Source organism: Panicum hallii, chromosome 2 (assembly GCF_002211085.1).
Source record: "Panicum hallii strain FIL2 chromosome 2, PHallii_v3.1, whole genome shotgun sequence".
NCBI lineage: Eukaryota > Viridiplantae > Streptophyta > Magnoliopsida > Poales > Poaceae > Panicum > Panicum hallii.
In genome coordinates this window covers 51,019,687-51,038,965 of record NC_038043.1, presented here as the reverse complement: position 1 = coordinate 51,038,965, position 19,279 = coordinate 51,019,687, and the positions used below count along the sequence as shown (strand labels likewise).

The following is a 19,279-nucleotide window of genomic DNA, read 5'->3' as shown; positions in this document are numbered from 1 at the left end:
CGTTAGTGAAGATATATTTTTCTTTTATGAAACTATTGAAATGGACTTGGCTGGTGGTAAAATACCTCCTATAGTTGTGTGAGTCAGTGTGTGTGGACCATGGGGTAAACTTGTAAAACACCGTGCCTTGTCCTCTCCCTACTCACGCGCGCAAGAGCTCTGCTCCCGGCAAGATATTTTTGCAGGCAATAGCGTCTCTTCTCCGTTGAACACACACGCTTCTTTATTTGGTGCATATGGGGACCGCACATGCCGACCCCACCCGCGCAATTTGGAGCCACAACTTGCGGCCAATTAGGCAATTACACGCTGGCGTCGCGCGCTATTTAAAGGGTTGAGAGAGTGACGGCCGGCTAAGAAAAAAAAGGGCAACAAAGATTCCTCTCGGGTCAAGCTCGTCATGGATTACTACTACTCAATGGAGTAGGAGGTGCACCAGCACCCAGGGCTCCGGCCGGTGCAGCTGCCGTGGCAGTGGCAGTGGCAGCGGCAGTGGCACCTCTTCACCCACTTGCTTCACGGTAACCCTGTACATTGTGCCCTTCTACCACCTTCTTGTGAGCACAAAAATTTGCAGTCATGATTTGAGAAAACATCTGCTTCTCCAGAATTAATTTTAGAAAATGAACCTCCTTGTCCCGTTTCCCTAATCCACTCTGCAGCAAGGAATCACCGCCAAGAACAATAAGCAAGCCAATCCTGAGCCAATCTGGATTGTAGCACGTCAAAATCCTTGTTGCTTTCTCTTTGAGCCTAAGATCAGCAACAAGGGGGCAATGTGCTTTCATCTTCAGTCTGCCTTCATCAATGTTCTGAAAAAGGAGGGAGGATACAGTGCCAAGTTAGAGCATCAGTGTTTCTGCTGAGCAAGGCTGAAAACATTTCCATTTTGCATATATTGTTTTCAAAGACAAGGCTATACTTTATCACATCAACGTTAGAGAGCCCTAACATGCCACTACCACAAGGTCAATTTAAATGTTAATATGTCCAGTTCTCCAAATACAATCCACAAAATAACCAGACAATACAGCAGTCTGGTCTCAGATTGAAGACAAATCGAAAAAGGACGGGCCATTGTTTCGAATTTCTAACCTATAACAATCCAAAATTAGTAAGCTACAATGAGACTGTTAGATTTCTAAGGGGGTGTTCGTTTCCTCCTATCTAAATTTTAGACCCATCACATCAAAGAGAATCTTGCTATTTAGAAGTACTAAATAAAATCTGTTTATAAAACTTTTTGCACAGCTAGATGCTAATTCGCGAGACAAATTTAATGAGCCTAATTAATCCATAATTTGCCACAGTGATGCTACAGTAATTGTTCGCTAATCATGGACTAATATACCTCATTAGATTCGTCTCGCGAATTAGCACTAGGGTTCTGCAATTAGTTTTGTAATTAGACTTTATTTAATACTTCTAAATGATAAGATTCTCTTTGACGTGACCCCTCTAAAATTTAGGTACCCGGAAACGAACACCCCCTAAGTCGTAGAGTTTGAACCCTCGAAATAGTCTCACCTTACAAATTTGAAAGATCATGACGAGGACCTCCTCGCACGCGCCCTTGCTCATATACCTCCCCATGCTCTCCGTGACATCATCCAGGCTGCACACCTCCCTCAGAGAATCCCGTAAAACGGCCATCATCGCCGGCGTCATCTCCTTCCTCTTCTCCCCGCCGCGATCACCACCCCCGCGGCGCCTCTTCGGGCTGCCCCCCCCCCCCCCCCAAGCGCCCGATCTCCACCGAGCGCGTCGCGCTCGCCCGCCGCGCAGGGCTGCGCGGCTGCTGCGGTGCCCGTGGCCGCCGGGGAGCAGACGCAGGCCGCGGGGTCGCGGAGGAGCAGCGAGAGCCATGACGAGGCGGAGGCGGCGAATGCGCGGAGCGCGCGCTCGCGGCCGGACTCGGCGCGGCGGGCGGAGCCCGAATGGTCGACCTCGAGCGCGCGGAGCCGGCGGCCGAGGGGCGTCGGGGTCGGGGCGCCGTCGCCGGGCCTCCGGCGGCGGAGCTGCGTCGGCGTGGGAGCCTGGAAGGGGGTTTTGGAGGCGGTGAAGAAGTTCGGGGAGGCGGGTACGTGCTTGGGGTTAGGTCTCGGGGTTCGGAGGTTGGAGAGGTCACGGAAGGGGGAGGCGGCGGGCTCGCGGCGGCTCATGGCGGCCGGGATGGGACGCTCTTAGAAGGTTCGGGAGCGAGCGCCCATGGGTTCGGGGTTCTGGAAGGTTGGAGTGGAGCGAGGGGCCGGGGGATCAGAGGAGGTGGGGCTGGAAGACGGAGACATTTCGCGTTTGAGTGGGAATTGTGGTTGGATGCCCAACTATCGAAATTCGAAATGCACGCGGGGCTAGGCTTACATGGATCTCTACACCAAGACGGAACAATTTTTTCAATTTTTTTCTAGATGAGTATTTTTTTCAGTTTGAATTGAAATATTTGAATAGTTCATGCCGAACAAAAATAATTGTGCCCTTACTTTTATAAAGCGCTACTGCATGAAATATTTTAAAACAAATGCACACTGCTATTCCATGAGACTCTAAGAAAAATTTCCAAATTTTGTTACACACTTCCTTTTAGTTTGATTAAGTGATAACGTTCCAACAAGCATTATCTGCACTCAAGAACCCACAATATAATAAGGGTTGACCATAAGAACAACGATGTTCAAGCGTTCATGTGTTGCCGTGAAAAAAAAACAGCTGGTGACAAGGGCAAGGAGAGCAAAGTGGGGTTTTGTAGTTGACAGAGGGTCTAAAATCCAAATAAAGCAAGATTTGTCGTGTAATAATGAATGGCTAAGTGCATACCTTATGCAAAAGCCTGAATAAAGAATTTCTTGATGAAAAGAGTAAATAAAGATCCAAATGCATAACATCTTACTAGTGGCAGGTACTACGCGCGGGAGGTTGGATGCCCCTCTTCCCGGTGTGTGCAGTGCATCCCCCTCGTCTTTGAGCTCCACGGACCATGGTCCTTGGCACGCCCAACCTGCCCGCGCACACACCGAACCGGTCGGTCGGTCGGGCAGGATCGTGCCCATGGGCGGTGTCCGTCACGTACGAGTACGATGCCGCGCGACTCGGTCAAGGTCCAGCCGGCGGAGCGAATCCTGCCGCTGACGAGCGCCGCTGCAGGACGCACCAGGCTTTTCTGACCGGCCGTTGCCCGCGCGGCACGAAAAGTTCACATTCACAGAGGCGACCGCGACGCTCCCTGCGGTCGCCGTCCGCGCGCCCCGTCGCGGGCTTCCGGCTACCCCCATCCTCAGGGCCCCAAAAGCACGCAGAAAAAGGAAGTTGCTGCCATAAACGCAAAAAGGCTTGGCACGGCGCACCAGCTAGCTATCCTTCGACAGAGCCGAGCGCCCGAGCCAAGACCCCGGTGCCGTGCTGTGCCCGGACGCGAGCGGCTAGTAGTAGAAAACCAAGAGAGAGGCAGGCAAGAACCGCTCGCGGCGGCGGCGGCAGGCGGCTAGCGGGGATGGAGCCCTCGAGGGTGGGAAGGCAGACGGTGGACGCGTACCGGAAGGCGCTGGCCACGGCGGCCTCGGCGGCGGCGTACGCGGTCATGGCGCGCGGGATGGCGCGGGAGCTCCTCCCGCCCGAGCTCCGCGCCGCGGCGCGCTGGGCCGCGTCGGCGCTGAGCGCGCGCCTCGGCATGGGCGGGAGGGAGCGCCGCACGCTCGTCGTCCGGAGCCAGCAGGCGGGCGGCGGCGTCGGGCGCGAGGAGAACCTCCTCTTCGACGCCGCGCGGACGTACCTGGCCTCCAGGCTCGACCCGCGCGCCATGCACCGGCTGGGCCTCACGCTGGCCCGCGCCAGGGACGGCCACGGCGGCGCCGGCTGGCGGAGGGTCCTCTTCCTCGAGCCCGGGGACTCCACCGTCGACGACTTCGAGGGGGTCCGGTTCACTTGGGCGTGCGTCGAGGCGCCCAGCGCCGGCGGGGGCAAGAAGAAGGCCAGGAAAGGCGAGCCCGGCACCGGCGGCGACCGCGACTTCGTGCTGCAGCTCAGCTTCGACGCCGAGCACACGGACGTCGCCATGGACCGGTACGTGCCCTTCGTCATGGGGGCCGCCGAGGAGGTGGAGCAGCGTGACCGCGAGCTCAAGATCTGCATGAACGAGGGCCGGTCCTGGTACATGGTCAGCCACCACCACCCGGCCACTTTCGACACGCTCGCCATGGACCCGGAGCTCAAGCGCTCCATCATCGCCGATCTCGACCTCTTCGCCAGCAGGAGGGACCACTACCGCCGCATCGGCAAGGCCTGGAAGCGCGGGTACCTGCTCTACGGCCCGCCCGGCACCGGCAAGTCCAGCCTTGTGGCCGCCATGGCCAACCACCTCCGCTACGACCTCTTCGACCTCGACCTCGCCCATGTGCACATGAACACCTCGCTGCAGTGGCTGCTCATCGGCATGTCCAACAGGTCCATCCTCGTCATCGAGGACATCGACTGCTGCTGCAATGCCATGTCGAGGGAAGATGGCAAGGCGCCGGCGCGTACCGGAGACAGTGGTGGCGACGACGAATTCGGCAACGGCAACGCATCGGATTCGGACGCTCCCCTACCACCGGCAAAACCCAAAATCAAACCCAAATCAAAGAACGATCAGGTAAGCTACAGCCGCCTGAAGTCTGAACCAAGTCGTAGGTTTCGATCACGATCAGTAATTCATTACATAAAGCAGATTTAACTGTTGGATAAATTATGTTGATTTCTGCATGACGCTGACTTTGATAACAATGGAGCACGGCTCCAGAGCCAACTGATGACTCCGTTCCTGAATGAACGTCTAGGTACCTGCCGCGGAGGGCATCACCCTGTCCGGGCTGCTCAACTTCATCGACGGTCTGTGGTCGACCAGCGGCGAGGAGCGCATCATCGTCTTCACCACCAACTACAAGGACCGCCTGGACCCGGCGCTGCTCCGGCCGGGGCGCATGGACATGCACGTCTACATGGGCTACTGTGGCTGGGAGGCGTTCAGGACGCTGGCCAGGAACTACTTCCTCGTCGACGATCACGAGCTGTTCCCGGAGATACAGGCGCTGCTCGCGGAGGTGGAGGTGACGCCGGCCGCCGTGTCGGAGATGCTGCTGCGGAGCGACGACGCCGGCGTCGCGCTCCGGGGTCTCAAAGAGTTCCTCGAGGAGAAGAAGCAGCAGGCGATGCCTGAGGCGAAGCAGAGCGAAGAAGAGGCAGAGGCAGGGAAGGCATGAACCAAAGGGGATCGCGTCGAGAATTCGCTAGGGAAGGGAGCGAGATGAGCCGAATTGGCACACTGTCACGTTGCTGCTAGACACTGGTGGAGTGTGCTGGTTTACGCATGGCTATCGTATTGGCAGATCGATGATGCTCTGTGTCCTGACTCTCCCAATCGCCATGCGGCACTCTTTAGGCCTTGTTTCATCTCATGATGGCATTTTGCATGGTAATTTTGTGGACCGGTGACCTTTGATCCAATCCAATGCTGCCATGCTGGCGCTCGCCGTCCTTGTTTCTCGGACTCCATCCGTAAGTAAGACGTGGCACCTAGTTAGGAATGAATCCCATGCCGTTAACCTCAACGCACCTAGTTAGAAATGGCGTGAGTGTTGGCACGCTAATCTCATTCTACGCGCCTGGCGCGCGACGCGATAGACGTGACTGCGATAGAGCTGTCTCTTTTTTACTTTTATTTTTTCCATTACGTTCCGCAAGTGCTATCATTTCTTTTCCTTTTCAGATTTTCCCACTTACGTTCTACTTTTGTGTTGAAGTTCTCTTGACAACTTTGTTTATAAAAATCGTACTAACAAACGGTGGCGGAGGATGAAAAAATTTTAAGGCATGGCGAAGTTGAATTGCTGAAAAAGGAAGATTCTAATAAAAAGTAGTACCAAAAAAATATCATCAATTCAACAAAGCAAATAAAAAAATAACTGAAAAGTAATTAATCGAAATGCAATGGCGCGAAATTCATGCCTCTGGTCCATGCACTTGCCCTTCCGATGAATGCCAGTTTTGCTGCCACAATCGCTGGTCTATGCACCGGCGTCCAACCCCCTGCCGTTGTGCTGCCTGCGTCTGCTATGGTGAACACGGGCACGGAGAACCGTCGCCAGAAGCCCAGACGCTGAGACGCTGGTGGCTGCCTCGTCGGACACCAAGTGCAGCTGCGGTAGGGTTCGTCGTTTCGTCTCCGTCTCTCCGATCGATGGATCCTGTGCGTGCTTATGGGAAGTCAAGGGAGTCACGGAGGGAGAGTCTCGCAACAAGGCAGACTACAGATGCAAACGAGCAGAGTTGGCCCATTAAACAACAACAAGGGAGGCCCACAAGTTGGCCCAATTGGAAAAAAAGGGTTCGGCCTCAGTAATCTACCCGACGCGGTTTCTTCTTCCTCCGTGCCTGTCTTCTCCTCACGCTTAGGGTCGGATCTCTAATGACGGCTGACAGAAATTACAGTTGAAGATATGGGGTTCTCGCAGAAAAATTAATACCTTCCGCCCCTGCTAACAAAGTATATCGAGGATTTGTACTTAGAAGTTGTATGATGAACTTGTGGGTAAAAAGATTGTGCGCGAAATCTTCTTGATAAAGATAACATCATACAAGTTGTGCTAAAAAATTATCCTTCACAATTTATTTGCAAAAAAACATGCATTAAAATGTATATAGCGTAAAAATTGTGCTAAAAAATATGTTTCAAAGAGTTGTTATGAAAGAATTATACATAAAAGTTGTGTGTATCGTATAAAAGTTATGATGCAAATTTATCTCTTAGAAAGTGTGTGTACAAAGTTATGCGTAGAAGTCATATTTAGTATTTAGAACTTCTAAATTTCCAAAAAAGGAAAGTTGTAGGGAAAATCTTTCCAAAAATAAAAATACACATGTTGTCGCGCGCTGGAAGCGCTCCTGGCATGCATAGTTCGATTGAATTCCATGATTTTAGTCACTAGTTTTAACCGAGTTCTTGTACCAGCTAATAATTCTGAGAAGCATAAATATTAGAGATTCATACAAAGAATCACGTCGCACATCATACAAATACGCCTTTTAATCTAAAAAATATATTAACCATATGTTGGTCTACTATGGGTTATTTTTATATAATGGCATATATACGAGTAATTAAGATTCGGATTTAGTGGTTAATTTGTGTTGTTTCTAGTAGTGACAGATGTGGGTGATTTAGATGCAAATTTAGAGGGTGCTTAAGATATTTCTCATAATGATATGGGCAGATAATTTAGATGAAGATTAGAAATTACTTTAGATTATTTTATGGAGGCAGAGGTGCGCAATATATATTTAGATTTAGGAGTACTTTAGACTATGTAATATTGTAACGCGTAATGTAGATATAGATTCAAGGGTTACTCTTATAGACTATTTTATAATAGCACTGGTGCGTAATTCTTTAGAAAATACAATAGATTCGATGTTTATGATGATTACACTTGCTAGATTGATGACAAGATGTTTCAAATCTTTTTAGAATATCTTAAATTTATTTTTTGTAACGCCTGTCGCTCTGTGCCTTATACTCCTCAAGTATGGTGGCTACTGAGCAGTAACGGTAGTGGAGGTAGGCAGGCAGGCAATTATGATGCTCCCGCCCAAAGACAAAAACCTCAAGAACGCCAGGCCAGCCAAGCTGGTTTGGCTAGCTCCTGGCCAATTGTCGTGGCTGGCAACAAATCACCGCGTCGGATGCGCGGCTCCAATGTGCAAATGAATCTGCATCCCCCACATTGTTCCTAGGAAGTATTGTCCTAGCAGACGCATCAGTTATCAGTATATATTGGCTGGGTGTAGGCGAGGGAGACGACGGCATCGCAGTTCGCAGCTGCACTGTGCTCCGGCCTACCTGCGCTAGTCTCTCCCGGTCTGCCATTTGCGCCTCGCGGAGCGGTGTGGCGATGGATCTGTCGAGGGTAGCGGCGGCGTCGCCGACCTACGGGAAGGCGGTGGAGGCCTACAAGAAGGCGGCGGCCACGGCCGTCACGGTGACCGCGTACGCCGTGCTGGCGCGCGGCATGGCGCGGGAGCTGCTCCCGGACGAGCGGCGCGGCGCGGCGCGCTGGGCCGCGGACTTCCTGCTGCGCGGCGCCGCGCGCGCGCCGCGGGGAGGGCCGCACGTTCGTCATCAGGCGGTACGAAGACGACGGCCGCGGCGACAACGCGCTCTTCAAGGACGAGCGCGCGTACCTGGCCACCAAGGTCGACCCGCACGCCATGCCCCGGGTGTGCCTCAGCCGCCGCCGCCGCCCGGCGCCGGTGACGACGACGGCTACGGCTACGGCATCAAAGGTGGAGGCGGCGGGCAGGTCCTGTCCATGGAGGTCGGCGACTCGATGGACGACGTCTTCGAGGGTGTGAAGTTCACGTGGACGTCCATCTCGGACAGCGAGGGCCACTACAAGGAGGCGGCGTCTCTGGAGCTCACCTTCGACGCGGAGCACACGGACATGGTTCTCGCCAGGTACGCCCCATTCATAACGGCGAACGTGGAGGAGGCGCGACGCCGGGAGCGCACCCTGCAGATCTTCTCGAGCGACAACGGCGGGTCGTGGCGCGGCAGCAGCTACCACCACCCGGCCACGTTCGACACGCTCGCCATGGAGCCGGAGCTGAAGCGATCCGTCGTCGCTGACCTCGACCGCTTCCTCAAGCGCAAGGAGTACTACCGGCGCATCGGCAAGGCGTGGAAGCGCGGGTACCTGCTCTACGGCCCGCCCGGCACCGGCAAGTCCAGCCTCGTCGCCGCCATGGTCAACTACCTCCGGTTCAACCTCTACGACCTCGACCTCTCCAAGGTCAATTCCAACTCCACGCTGCAGTGGCTGCTCACCTCCATGCCCGAGAAGTCCATCCTCGTCGTCGAGGACATCGACTGCTGCTTCAGCGCGAGAAGCCGTGGTGTCCTGGACAAGAGTGGCGTTGTTCAGAAAGCTAATGAACGCCCATCAGATGCCCCTGCGCCGCCTAACAAAGACCACCTGACGGTAAAACATTGTGAACCTTGTGATTTTCCCGTCAGAATTTGTCCATGAACAACACGACCTTTGTCTGACCTTTACAATGTCTTATGAGTGACACCAGGGACAGGGAGACGGTATGACACTGTCCGGGCTACTCAACTTCGTCGACGGGCTGTGGTCGACCAGCGGCGAGGAGCGCATCATCATCTTCACCACCAACTACAAGGACCGTCTGGACCCGGCGCTGCTCCGGCCGGGGCGCATGGACATGCACATCTACATGGGCTACTGCGGCTGGGAGGCCTTCAAGACGCTGGCCGAGAACTACTTTATCGTCAACGACCACCCGCTGTTCCCGGAGATACAGGAGCTGCTCGCGGAGGTGGAGGTGACGCCGGCCGAGGTGTCGGAGATGCTGCTGCGGAGCGAGGACGTCGACGTCGCGCTTCAGGGACTCACCGAGCTCCTTCAGGAGATGAAGCAGGGGAAGCAAACTGGAGAAGCAGGCCCGGCATGAATGAACCATGAAGATTATGTAGTCTTATTGCAACTTTGCTGGTGGTTAGTGCTTGTGCTACTGGTGCATACAGGGCAGATGTTCTGTGCCCAAATCATGATGTGGCATTTTGCAGGCCTTCTTTGATGGGATAGATGGATTATGGTGATATTTTGCGTGGTGAAAATGGATCCTATGTATTAGGTGAGTGAAATTTGTTTGAATGTGCTTCCCTAAGCATTCAACTCCATGTTGGCTGAGTTATAATCCGTTGCAACAAAACGATTTATAGGAGGGAAATATCAAAATCCAAGTTGCTTATCGGGTTGTTTCTGTAATTTTTCCCTTAAATGTTGAAAGCCTGACTTCACAGTTCAAACTTTTTTCAAGAATGTTGCGTATTTCATTATTGAAAGGTTCACGGCTAAACCTAGTATCTCTTTTAAAATTTAAACCAGACCAGTCGTTCGCTTTGCACCGTCATTTCATCAGGTGTCCATTCTCATCCAATGAAGCGATGGCATCAACAGGAAAACTCATGCTAGAGTTCACCGTATCAAGTGGTAAGGATCAAAATTCAGGCTGAACGTATGAGAACTAAAATTACTACTGACGACAGCCAAACATGAACTGTGTTGCAAACCCGCTGTTACAGACTTCCAGTGACAGAGTGGTATGCGGGGTTGTGGGGACTAGATATGATTTCCTGGGACAGAAAATGTAAGACTCTGCAACTGAATTTCTCTACCATTATTTGGCCATGACCAACCACAATGAGCTATTTCAATTCAGGTGAGGCGCGAAAAGGCAGTTTCAACTTTCAAGTGTACTGGGCCCTCTGTCAGATGTGAACTAGGGTGGGGACCTGGAACATGCACTTATCTGAATTTTACAAGGGTGTAGCACCAAATTAGAGAACATAGATTTGTTTGTACTAATAATTGGCATAAGGTTAAGCAAATGAAAGCCAGACGGTATGCCAGTAACATACAAAGTCTACAATAAGATACATCACAAGCGTCAAATTAGAATCTAACAACATCAGTCGTTAACCAATTGACCAACAGAGACCATATTATGTCAAGCCAATTCAGTCATCTGCAGAATTTTGCAGCCACCATCCATGGTAGATAAATGGTCACACCAGCAGAAAGCCAAATCACCAGTCACTTGTCCCAATTTAGAACCTAAAAGGAGAATTGACAAAAAAGAGTAATATCAAGCCCATTTGCATTGCAGGTCACCTCTAGAGTGAGTGAGATAAACTTATGTGCTTTGGATCATACATCATAGTAAAATGATCGGTTTTTCGAAAAAATAAAGTAAAAAAATCCATCAAAATAAAATTAGGTACATATTTATATGTACAATAACCAGCATGATATACCTTTTATTAAGGCATCAGCTGGAACTCCACAGCAAATTTTGTCACTAAATTCTAAGTAACAATGTCAGGGTACCAGGAGACAACACTATAACAGAAGAGTAAAACATGGTATGGCGCAATATCACCATGGTCCTTTGATGCCAATTTAGTTTCCTTCAGAACAACATATTTGCAGGGCAATTTCATTCAGAGTTACTTATAGATAGATCTTTTACAAGCTCTTAGGAATTCAGCATCACAAATCTGAAATCTGCGACATAAAGGATACCAGGCCCACACGAGCTCCAGCAAGAACGCAACCTTGCATTGCATCTTTCACCCCATTATTCAAGCAGATGAAGAGCTAGATCAGCTAGCTACCTAATTTCTTGAGCACTAACAGAGTAACAGTACAAGCAAGTTACCCTGGTGAGCTAAAGTTCATGAGTCTCGTAGGTTGTAGGAGACTGAAGACTGAACAGCTCTAAGCAGTTCCTGAACATTCGGAGAGGATTACTACAGAACAACCAGAACAACAGCTAACATAGGCACGGAAGATGGAGTACAGATTACTAGGAATCTAGGATAGCTAACAAGATACTGATAAGAAGGCATCGATATTGGTTCTTGATGCAAACGCGCTACTTCTTGGATCTGCGCCTTCCCTGCTTCTTCGTGTCCTGGAGGAACTCCACGAACCCCTGGAGCGCCACGTCGACGTCCTCGCTCCGAAGCAGCATCTCCGTCGCTTCCGCCGGCGTCACCTCCACCGCCGAGAGCAGCTCCTTCATCTCCGGGAACAGCTCGTGACCGTCGACGAGGAAGTAGTTCCGGGCCAGCGTCTTGAAGGCGTCCCAGCCGCAGTAGCCCATGTAGATGTGCATGTCCATGAGGCCTGGCCGGAGCAGCGCCGGGTCCAGGCGGTCCTTGTAGTTGGTGGTGAAGACGATGATGCGCTCCTCGCCGTTCGTCGACCACAGCCCGTCGACGAAGTTCAGCAGAGCGGACAATGCTATACGCTGACGCTGGCGCTGCGGTAGTGGAGATCGTTTCAAGCACAGATAGGTCGTTAGGAAGCGTCAGTTTATATTTTGTAGGAGTAAGAAAGAATCAAATACGTTAAAAATGAAATGGCGATGGTAGCTCGTATACCTCGTCGCTACCATTAGTTCTTGGCGGTGGCGGAAGCTCATCAGGTTCTGAATCTGAGTAGCTATCGTCATCGCCATAATTGGTGCGCTGCTTTGTGTTTGTACCTTCCCTCTCTAGGTGCTGAAGCAGCAGTCTATGTCCTCGATGACAAGGATGGACTTGTTGGGCAAGGCGGTGAGCAGCTTCTGCAGCTCCTTGTTGCTGCTCACGCGGGAGAGGTCGAGGTCGTAGAGATTGAAGCGGAGGTAGTTGGCTATGGCGGCGACCACGCTGGACTTGCCGGTGGCGGGCAAGCCATAGAGGAGGTACCCACGCTTCCACGCCTTGCCTATCCGCCGGTAGTAGTCCCTCCGCTTGAGGAAGCGGTCGAGGTCGGCGATGATGGACTGCTTCAGCGCCGGATCCATGGCGACCGTGTCGAAAGTGGCCGGGTGCTGGTGGTTGATGCCCTTCCATGAATAGAGCTCGTTCATGAAGATCTTGAGCGAGCGCTCCCGCCGCCGCGCCCCCTCCGTCTGCATCACGATGAAGGGCACGTACCTGTGCAGCGCCACCTCCGTCTTCTCCGCGTCGAAGCTGAGCGCCAGTGTGCACGGCGGCCCGGACTGCGCGGCGATCAAGGTCCAGGTGAACTCGACTCCCTCGAAGACGTCGGTCACGGAATCGCCGGGCAACATGGAGAGCATCTGCCGGTCGTCTCTGAAGGTGAGGCAGAGCCGACTCATGGCGGTCGGGTCGATGAGGGTGGCGAGGTACGCGCGCGCGTCCCAGAACAAGCGGTTCTCGCTGCCGTGCCGTGGCTCTCCTCGCCGTACCGGCCGATGAGGATGGTCCTGAAGCTGCGCGGCTTCGGGGGCGGCATGGGGCGGTCGCGGACGGCGGGCACGGCCCAGCGCGCCGCGGAGCGGAGCTCGTCGGGGACGAGCTCCCGCGCCATGCCCCGCGCCAGCACGGTGTACGTGGTCACCGTGGCCGCCGTGGCCACCGCCTTCTTGTACGCGTCCGCCGCCTTCGCGTACGACGGCGACGGCATCACCGTGGAGAGATCCATTCCTTCCTCTCAACACCGACGAGGTGCCTCGGAGCGGCTCAACTTGGGCACTCTAGGAGCTGAATCTCCAGCTTGGCGCGCTCTCTCTTTCTGTAACAAAATGTGTCGTCTCCACTCGTTCTCCACCCACCGCTGGGTCTATATATACTACTACGAAGGGCACTATTGTTTACTTGAAGACGAGAATTACAAAATGTCGATGGTGTCTTATAGACAATCCTACACGTTCACACGCACTCCCTCTGTTCCTTGGTTTGACTTTTTGACCCCAAATTTAACTACTCATCTTATTCAAAAATTTGTGCAAAATATCACTTCTTTTGTTCTAACTTGCTTTATTAATAAAAGTTCTTCAAGAATAACTTAAATTTGACTATGTTTGCACAATTTTTTTAATAAGACGAATGGTCAAACTTGTAGTCAAAAAGTCAAATAAATTATAATTTAAAATGGAGGAAGTAGTCACAAACCTTACATTAATACTACTAGCCTATCAACCCGTGCTCCCGCACGGGCGTGTTAGAATTAATATAAAAATAAGGCTTATATCTAATAATTATAATTATATATCTTATGCCCTCTTTTATCTATTAAATATTCTAACATATACTCTAAAATACATATTTATCATTATCAAGTTACAATAGATTTCATTTTGCATCACACCTCCATGTGTATTTGATATATATTTAATTAAACTATTTTTTAAAAAAATTGTTATTCTTATCTCTTCCATCATTTATTAATACATGGTGACACATATCGTGGGTAGTATTTTTTATATAAACAAGAATATAAATAATATATTAATAATAATAGAACTAGTAATTAAGAATTTTATATTGGTGCACTTTAATATTTTGTTATAATTATATAATTTAGATTCATATTTAGGGTTTACTTTAACTTTCAATAATGATATAGTTGGATAATTTATATGCAAATTTAGGAAGATAGGTGAGTAATTTACATGAAGATTAGGGGGTTACTTTAGATTTTTTTTATAATGGTAGAGGTGGGCAATTTAGATACATGTTTAGAGGATTACTTTAGTCTATTTTTATAATGGTAGAGGTGAGTAATTTATTAGAAAAAATAACAGATTCAATGATTATTATGATTAGAGTTGTCAGATTGATGGCCGGATGTTTCTAATTTTTGTGAGAATTTCTAGAATTTCTGTATTTTTTAAGTGTCCATCTAGGATTCTAGGTTGCTTCACGTGGAGGCTTGCAAAAAATCTCCAATTAGTAATAGTAATATATTCGTTGACTTGTATATAAAATAATAAAATATTGCGATGGCATAACAACAACACTTCATGACGTAAAAATAGTCAAACAGTCATACTGTCCATGTTGACAAAAATCTTATATATCATTTTTTATGAACCTAGTTTACTATCCCAACCTCACACATCTGTAGCTCTCTTTACGTAGAAACAGCACTGCTCATTGAGGCATACGTCAAATCGGGTATGCACTAGCTAGCACTCCGATATTTTTGTCGAGAAAAACAAAGGGTTAGAAGAGTTGTCTATTGTATCAAAAATCAAATTAGTGCAAGAATACCACACACCTCTATTATACCCCGTAGATGTATTTGTGAGGAAAATAACTGAAACTTCCAACATAAAAGTAAAACTTGTTAACTATATATAAACGAAGCGAACATTCTGTTTCAAATTAAAAGTAGACTCGCGCTAGCTATACACAGTTTCACTGAAAATTTGGCCGTTTATGTGTCTTCCGGACTTCTGGTGATAAACCTGCAAAATTGGCTGGATGAAGGGCCTATTTAGATCGGCGCATAAAGGCAAATTTTTTTTTGCGTTTACAGCGTTTTTGTCTTTACGCATCTAAACGGACCGGCGCATTTTTTTGGCATTTGGGCCCTGTAAACGTAAATTTTTTTTGCAACGGAATCTTGCCAATTTGAAGTACTAAATGAAGTCTATTTACAAAACATTTTGCACAGATGGGCTGTAAATCGCGAGACGAATCTAATGATGCTAATTAATCCATGATTAAGCAGTAATTAGCGGATGGTTACTGTAGCATCATTGTTGCAAAACATGGATTAAGTAGGCTCATTAGATTCGTCTCGCGATTTACAGCCCATCCATGTAAAAAGTTTTGTAAATAGACTTCATTTAGTACTTCAAATTGGTAAGATTCCTTCAAAAATTTTGCGTTTACGGTTTTTTTGCGTTTACGGTTTTTTTTTCGTTTACAGCCACCATTTTGCGTTTACACGTTTTTGCATTTAGATGGTATCTAAACAGGCCCGAAAGCGCTAACGGAGTCAAGTGTCACAGACTCGTCTGCCCCTCCAAGCTCAAAGTCCCGTCTTCTCCGAGGCGACCGGCTTGACTAGCAACAGTACAAACTGCAAAGCAAAGCATCTTCTTTTCTTCTATTTTCCTCTCGGACCTCAGGCTCTCGGCCCTGTCAGCTCCCACCCGAATCAGAATCGTTTGGCTGCCAACACACGCCAGTTCTTGGGCGCGTAGAGGCATCGCGTCCCGCCCCATCAGTGGCACTGGCAGGGTATCGCGTATCGATCGCGATTCCTTTTGTACTCTCCCCGTAGTCGGGGCCGCGGCGCCGGTTCGGGGGAGTGCCTACTGCCTACCGTTAGCTCGTCTTCCTCCGCCCGTGAGGCGGCCGTGGCCGTCAGCAGCGAGCCGTCGTGTTTGGCTGACGAGGCGACCGGGTATCCACGGGCCACGGGCGCTGTGCATGATGCTTGCTGCGGACCCGGCTCTCGTAGTCAGAACCCGTACGGGTACGCCGGTACGGCCGTGCCTGGCCGTCTGGCGCAGATGCTCTCCAGTGGCAACGGGGACGAGGCAGTGGAATCTTTTAATTTTAACACCACGCCGTACGATATTTATAAGACTTCTAAAGAACGAAATCTGGAAGAAATTGCCCCTCCTCGTAGCTAGCTCCAAGCTCAAGCAGTCAAGCTAGCCAAAGTAGCCATCCACCAGGCACACTGTTACAATCCTGACGGGCTGGTGGAGGAATCAGACGAAAAGGGGAAGAGCAGGCAAAGAGAATGAAGAACAGAAATGGAAGGGGAAACTTCATCACGAATTCGTTATTTAGCCCTTTAGGGTGTGATTGGTTGTCTTCTCTAGCGAGCCCGGCTCGCATCAAAGAATCAGGCTCCCCGTTTCCAGGCTCTACTCATGCAAGATCTGCTTGTGTGGTTGCATGGCTCGCTCCAACCAGATCGCAGGAAGATGTCGTTTGGTTACCCGCATGAAGACATATTGCGTAAGATAAAATTTATTAAATGATCATCATCATGATATTTATTTTGCAAGATTATACTCATATAATCCTTAATTCATTTAGTCATAGCTTTAATATTCATTAAAATACCTTAATATCACTTAATATCTGCTAATCATGTACTAGTCACATCATTAGCCGTGCAAATCAAAGCACCGTGCGAGCCGGGCCCGCGGGAAACGGCTGCTCGCTGCGTTCCTAGCGAGCCAGGCTCGGACCTCCTTTTTGCATCTACTGAGCCTGGCTCTCAAGCTGAGACAGGCATCCAAACACACCAACCCTGCATCTAGGAGCCTGGCCGGGCGCCGGTAACCAAACAGCCCCTTTGGGCGTGATTGGTTCGCTGGAGCGAGCTGAACCAGGCCGATGGGATGCAGGCATGGCTAGTTTGGTTGGCTAGTTCAGCCATAGGGCCAGTCTCCCACCATGCAGAATCGTCCCCGCAACCAGGCTCCGGAGGAACGTGAGGATCGGCCGTTTGTAACAGGCCTGGCTGGCGCGGTGCGCTGGTGAGCACGCGAGCATGTAAATTTAACTGCCAGGAGCTGAAAATCAGGCAACCAAACACCGTTCATGCATGTCCTGTCTCTGAGCAAACAGGTTACCAAACAAGACCTCTGAACTGATGCTTGTTGATCTATCTGGATGGCGTGGTGTGACATGTACAAGAGAATCGAGAGAACGTTTGCTTTTGCCGTTTCTCTTCTTCTGTAGTTATGATCACGCCAAATCTTTTTTGCCGTCTTTTGGACAGAAAAAGTCACCATCCGCCTAGTACCAACATCATCATCAGAAGACCAGACAAAGGCTCTTCATCCCAAGCATTCTAGCAACGCAAACTGGTGTTCACGCTGCTGCAATGGTGCGCTGTCCCTGACTGAGAAAGACGAGGTGGGATCAAAATCAAGCCAGCACGGAAAAGGCAGTTTTTGAATGGCAATTCGATCGCAAGGCGCTGCAGCAATTCGGAATGGCATTTTGGTTCTCGAAGCACAGTTCTACTTCATTTCGAATTAGCGAGTGAATACTGATTACTGAAGGCGACTGCGATAACAATTTGGAGCAGGCGGGCAGGATGGAGGTTGCTGACGGGCTGCCGCCTGGCCTGGCCACCTGCTCGACGAAGTTCTCCTCGTCCTCGATGGCCGCCGCGATCTCCACGTGACCGTCAGCACCAGCGTCTCTGCTGCGTCACCACCGAATCGGGTTTCGTCTCGGCGGTGGCGCGCCCGCCGTGACCCCGCTTCTCGGCCGCTCGCCATGATGCCAGCGGACAAGGAATAGTCCTCGCGGCGTCCCTCCGAGCGGCATCACGCAGCGTCCTCCGGCGGATTCTTGTCCCCGTACGCGGTGGCAGACGTGGAGAGCCTCTTGAGCTCCTCCCGTTCGCCGGCGACGTGCCCCTCCGTTTCGTCCTCGTCGCCGTCAGCCTCGACCTCGTGACCTCATCCTGTCCCTCGACGCGATGGAGGACTGGTGGCGGAGGCAGGATAAGGTCTTCCATCTCTCCTCTAGAGTTCGCCGAGGTTGTTGGCCTCCTCTACGTCGCGCCGCCGGCGTCCAGCTCCCCTCTCCGGGCCCGCCTTACCCTTTGCGCCGGCATGGTGGCCGCTGCAAAATTGTGGATGCGTTGTAGGGTGTTTTATGAAAATATTCGGATCACGTTATTAATCACGATCCAAGGGAGGTATATGTAAATATTTGGATCGAAATATTACATATACCCCTAAATCGGATCGCAATTAATAATTACGATCTAAATTAGAGGGTCATATAACAAAATTATTGACCATAGTTAGCCATCGTTTTTCCTTTCGCTTTCGCTCATCTCCTACCGCACCGCCCTCCCTGCCGAGATCGCCATGGCCTCCTCCCCTCCCCTCTGAAGCTTGCCTTCGATCACCATCTCCCTTCTCCCTCGCCACCCCTTTCTCCGCCTCTGCTTCGCTTTGCCTTGCTTGCAAAGTGGCAAAAGGTTAAAAAATAAACTTGACCCTCTGCTCAAAGTTGAGAAACTAAAAACACCTATTCTACCTTCCTACGATTGCGGGTACCAGATTGCACAATGCTAGCGTCCTAATCAACTTGTTTGCTCATTTCCCGCTGCTTCTAACAAGATCCGAGAACACCAATGTGTCGCCATTGATCGACCTGTGCACTAGTTGGAAAAATTGGATCTAGAGGCGATTAAGTGGAAGCTAAGCTAAGCCAGCTCGATAAGAGTCTAGGTTCACTTTTCAATGTTACTATCTGGAAAATGAGTTTAATCGGATGGAACATGGCAAATACAAGAATCAGGCACAACGATACGTTGGCGTTTCCTTCCGGAAAAAATTGGCATTTCACCAGGGTCACACTCGTAATGGCATCGATCTAAATTCCCCGAGCCGAACGCAAAAGGCATGTCTTTCAAAAAAAACCCCACCAAAGCAGAAACACAAACACACAGTTTTTGAAAGAAGAATGAAAAAACAAGGTAGCAGCAGTGTAGCACACAATCTCTGCGGCAGCTTAGCCTTTTTCTGTTTCATTGTGTTCTTTTGCTTCTTTTTTTTTGAAAAACTTGTGTTCTATTGCTTTCAGATCTCACATTGTCAGGTTGAAAAGCGCGAATGCTGGCTCAGCTTTTACGGTCCAAAAACAAAGTACTTGAAGTTGAAGCACAGGAGTCCATCTCCTCTACAATACGGACTTTCTTACTTGCACGACTGCATATTATGCTCTACTGCCACCTAAACAATCACATGAACGACCACCGCCGGATTCAGCGCACTTCATAAACCCCTCCTTGTTCTCGAAAATCCGTAAATTCAAGATTAGGGCCTCCAGATTAATTTCCAAACCTGATACATAGATCCTGCAAACAGAGCACGCACGGTGCCCCCCTGCCAAAAAAACTAAAGCGCGCGCCGCCGCAGCCTCGAGCGGGGGGCG

At 50.2% G+C, this 19,279-nt stretch overlaps 1 protein-coding gene and 3 pseudogenes across 1 annotated transcript; 3 read left to right on the top strand and 1 right to left on the bottom strand.

The window, feature by feature from the left end:
- The first annotated feature begins 623 nt into the window (after window positions 1-623).
- On the top strand, window positions 624-1,730 carry LOC112880484 (annotated as a pseudogene).
- Window positions 1,731-3,372: 1,642 nt separating this feature from the next.
- Window positions 3,373-5,372, top strand: LOC112880482 (AAA-ATPase At3g50940-like). The gene is made up of 2 exons (XM_025945120.1): window positions 3,373-4,624; window positions 4,809-5,372. The coding sequence occupies exons 1-2, from the start codon at window positions 3,488-3,490 to the stop codon at window positions 5,229-5,231; spliced, it is 1,560 nt and encodes a 519-aa protein (XP_025800905.1). The 5' UTR covers window positions 3,373-3,487; the 3' UTR covers window positions 5,232-5,372.
- A 2,547-nt stretch (window positions 5,373-7,919) lies between these two features.
- LOC112881238 lies at window positions 7,920-9,498 on the top strand (annotated as a pseudogene).
- A 1,986-nt stretch (window positions 9,499-11,484) lies between these two features.
- On the bottom strand, window positions 11,485-13,046 carry LOC112881237 (annotated as a pseudogene).
- Window positions 13,047-19,279: the final 6,233 nt, after the last annotated feature.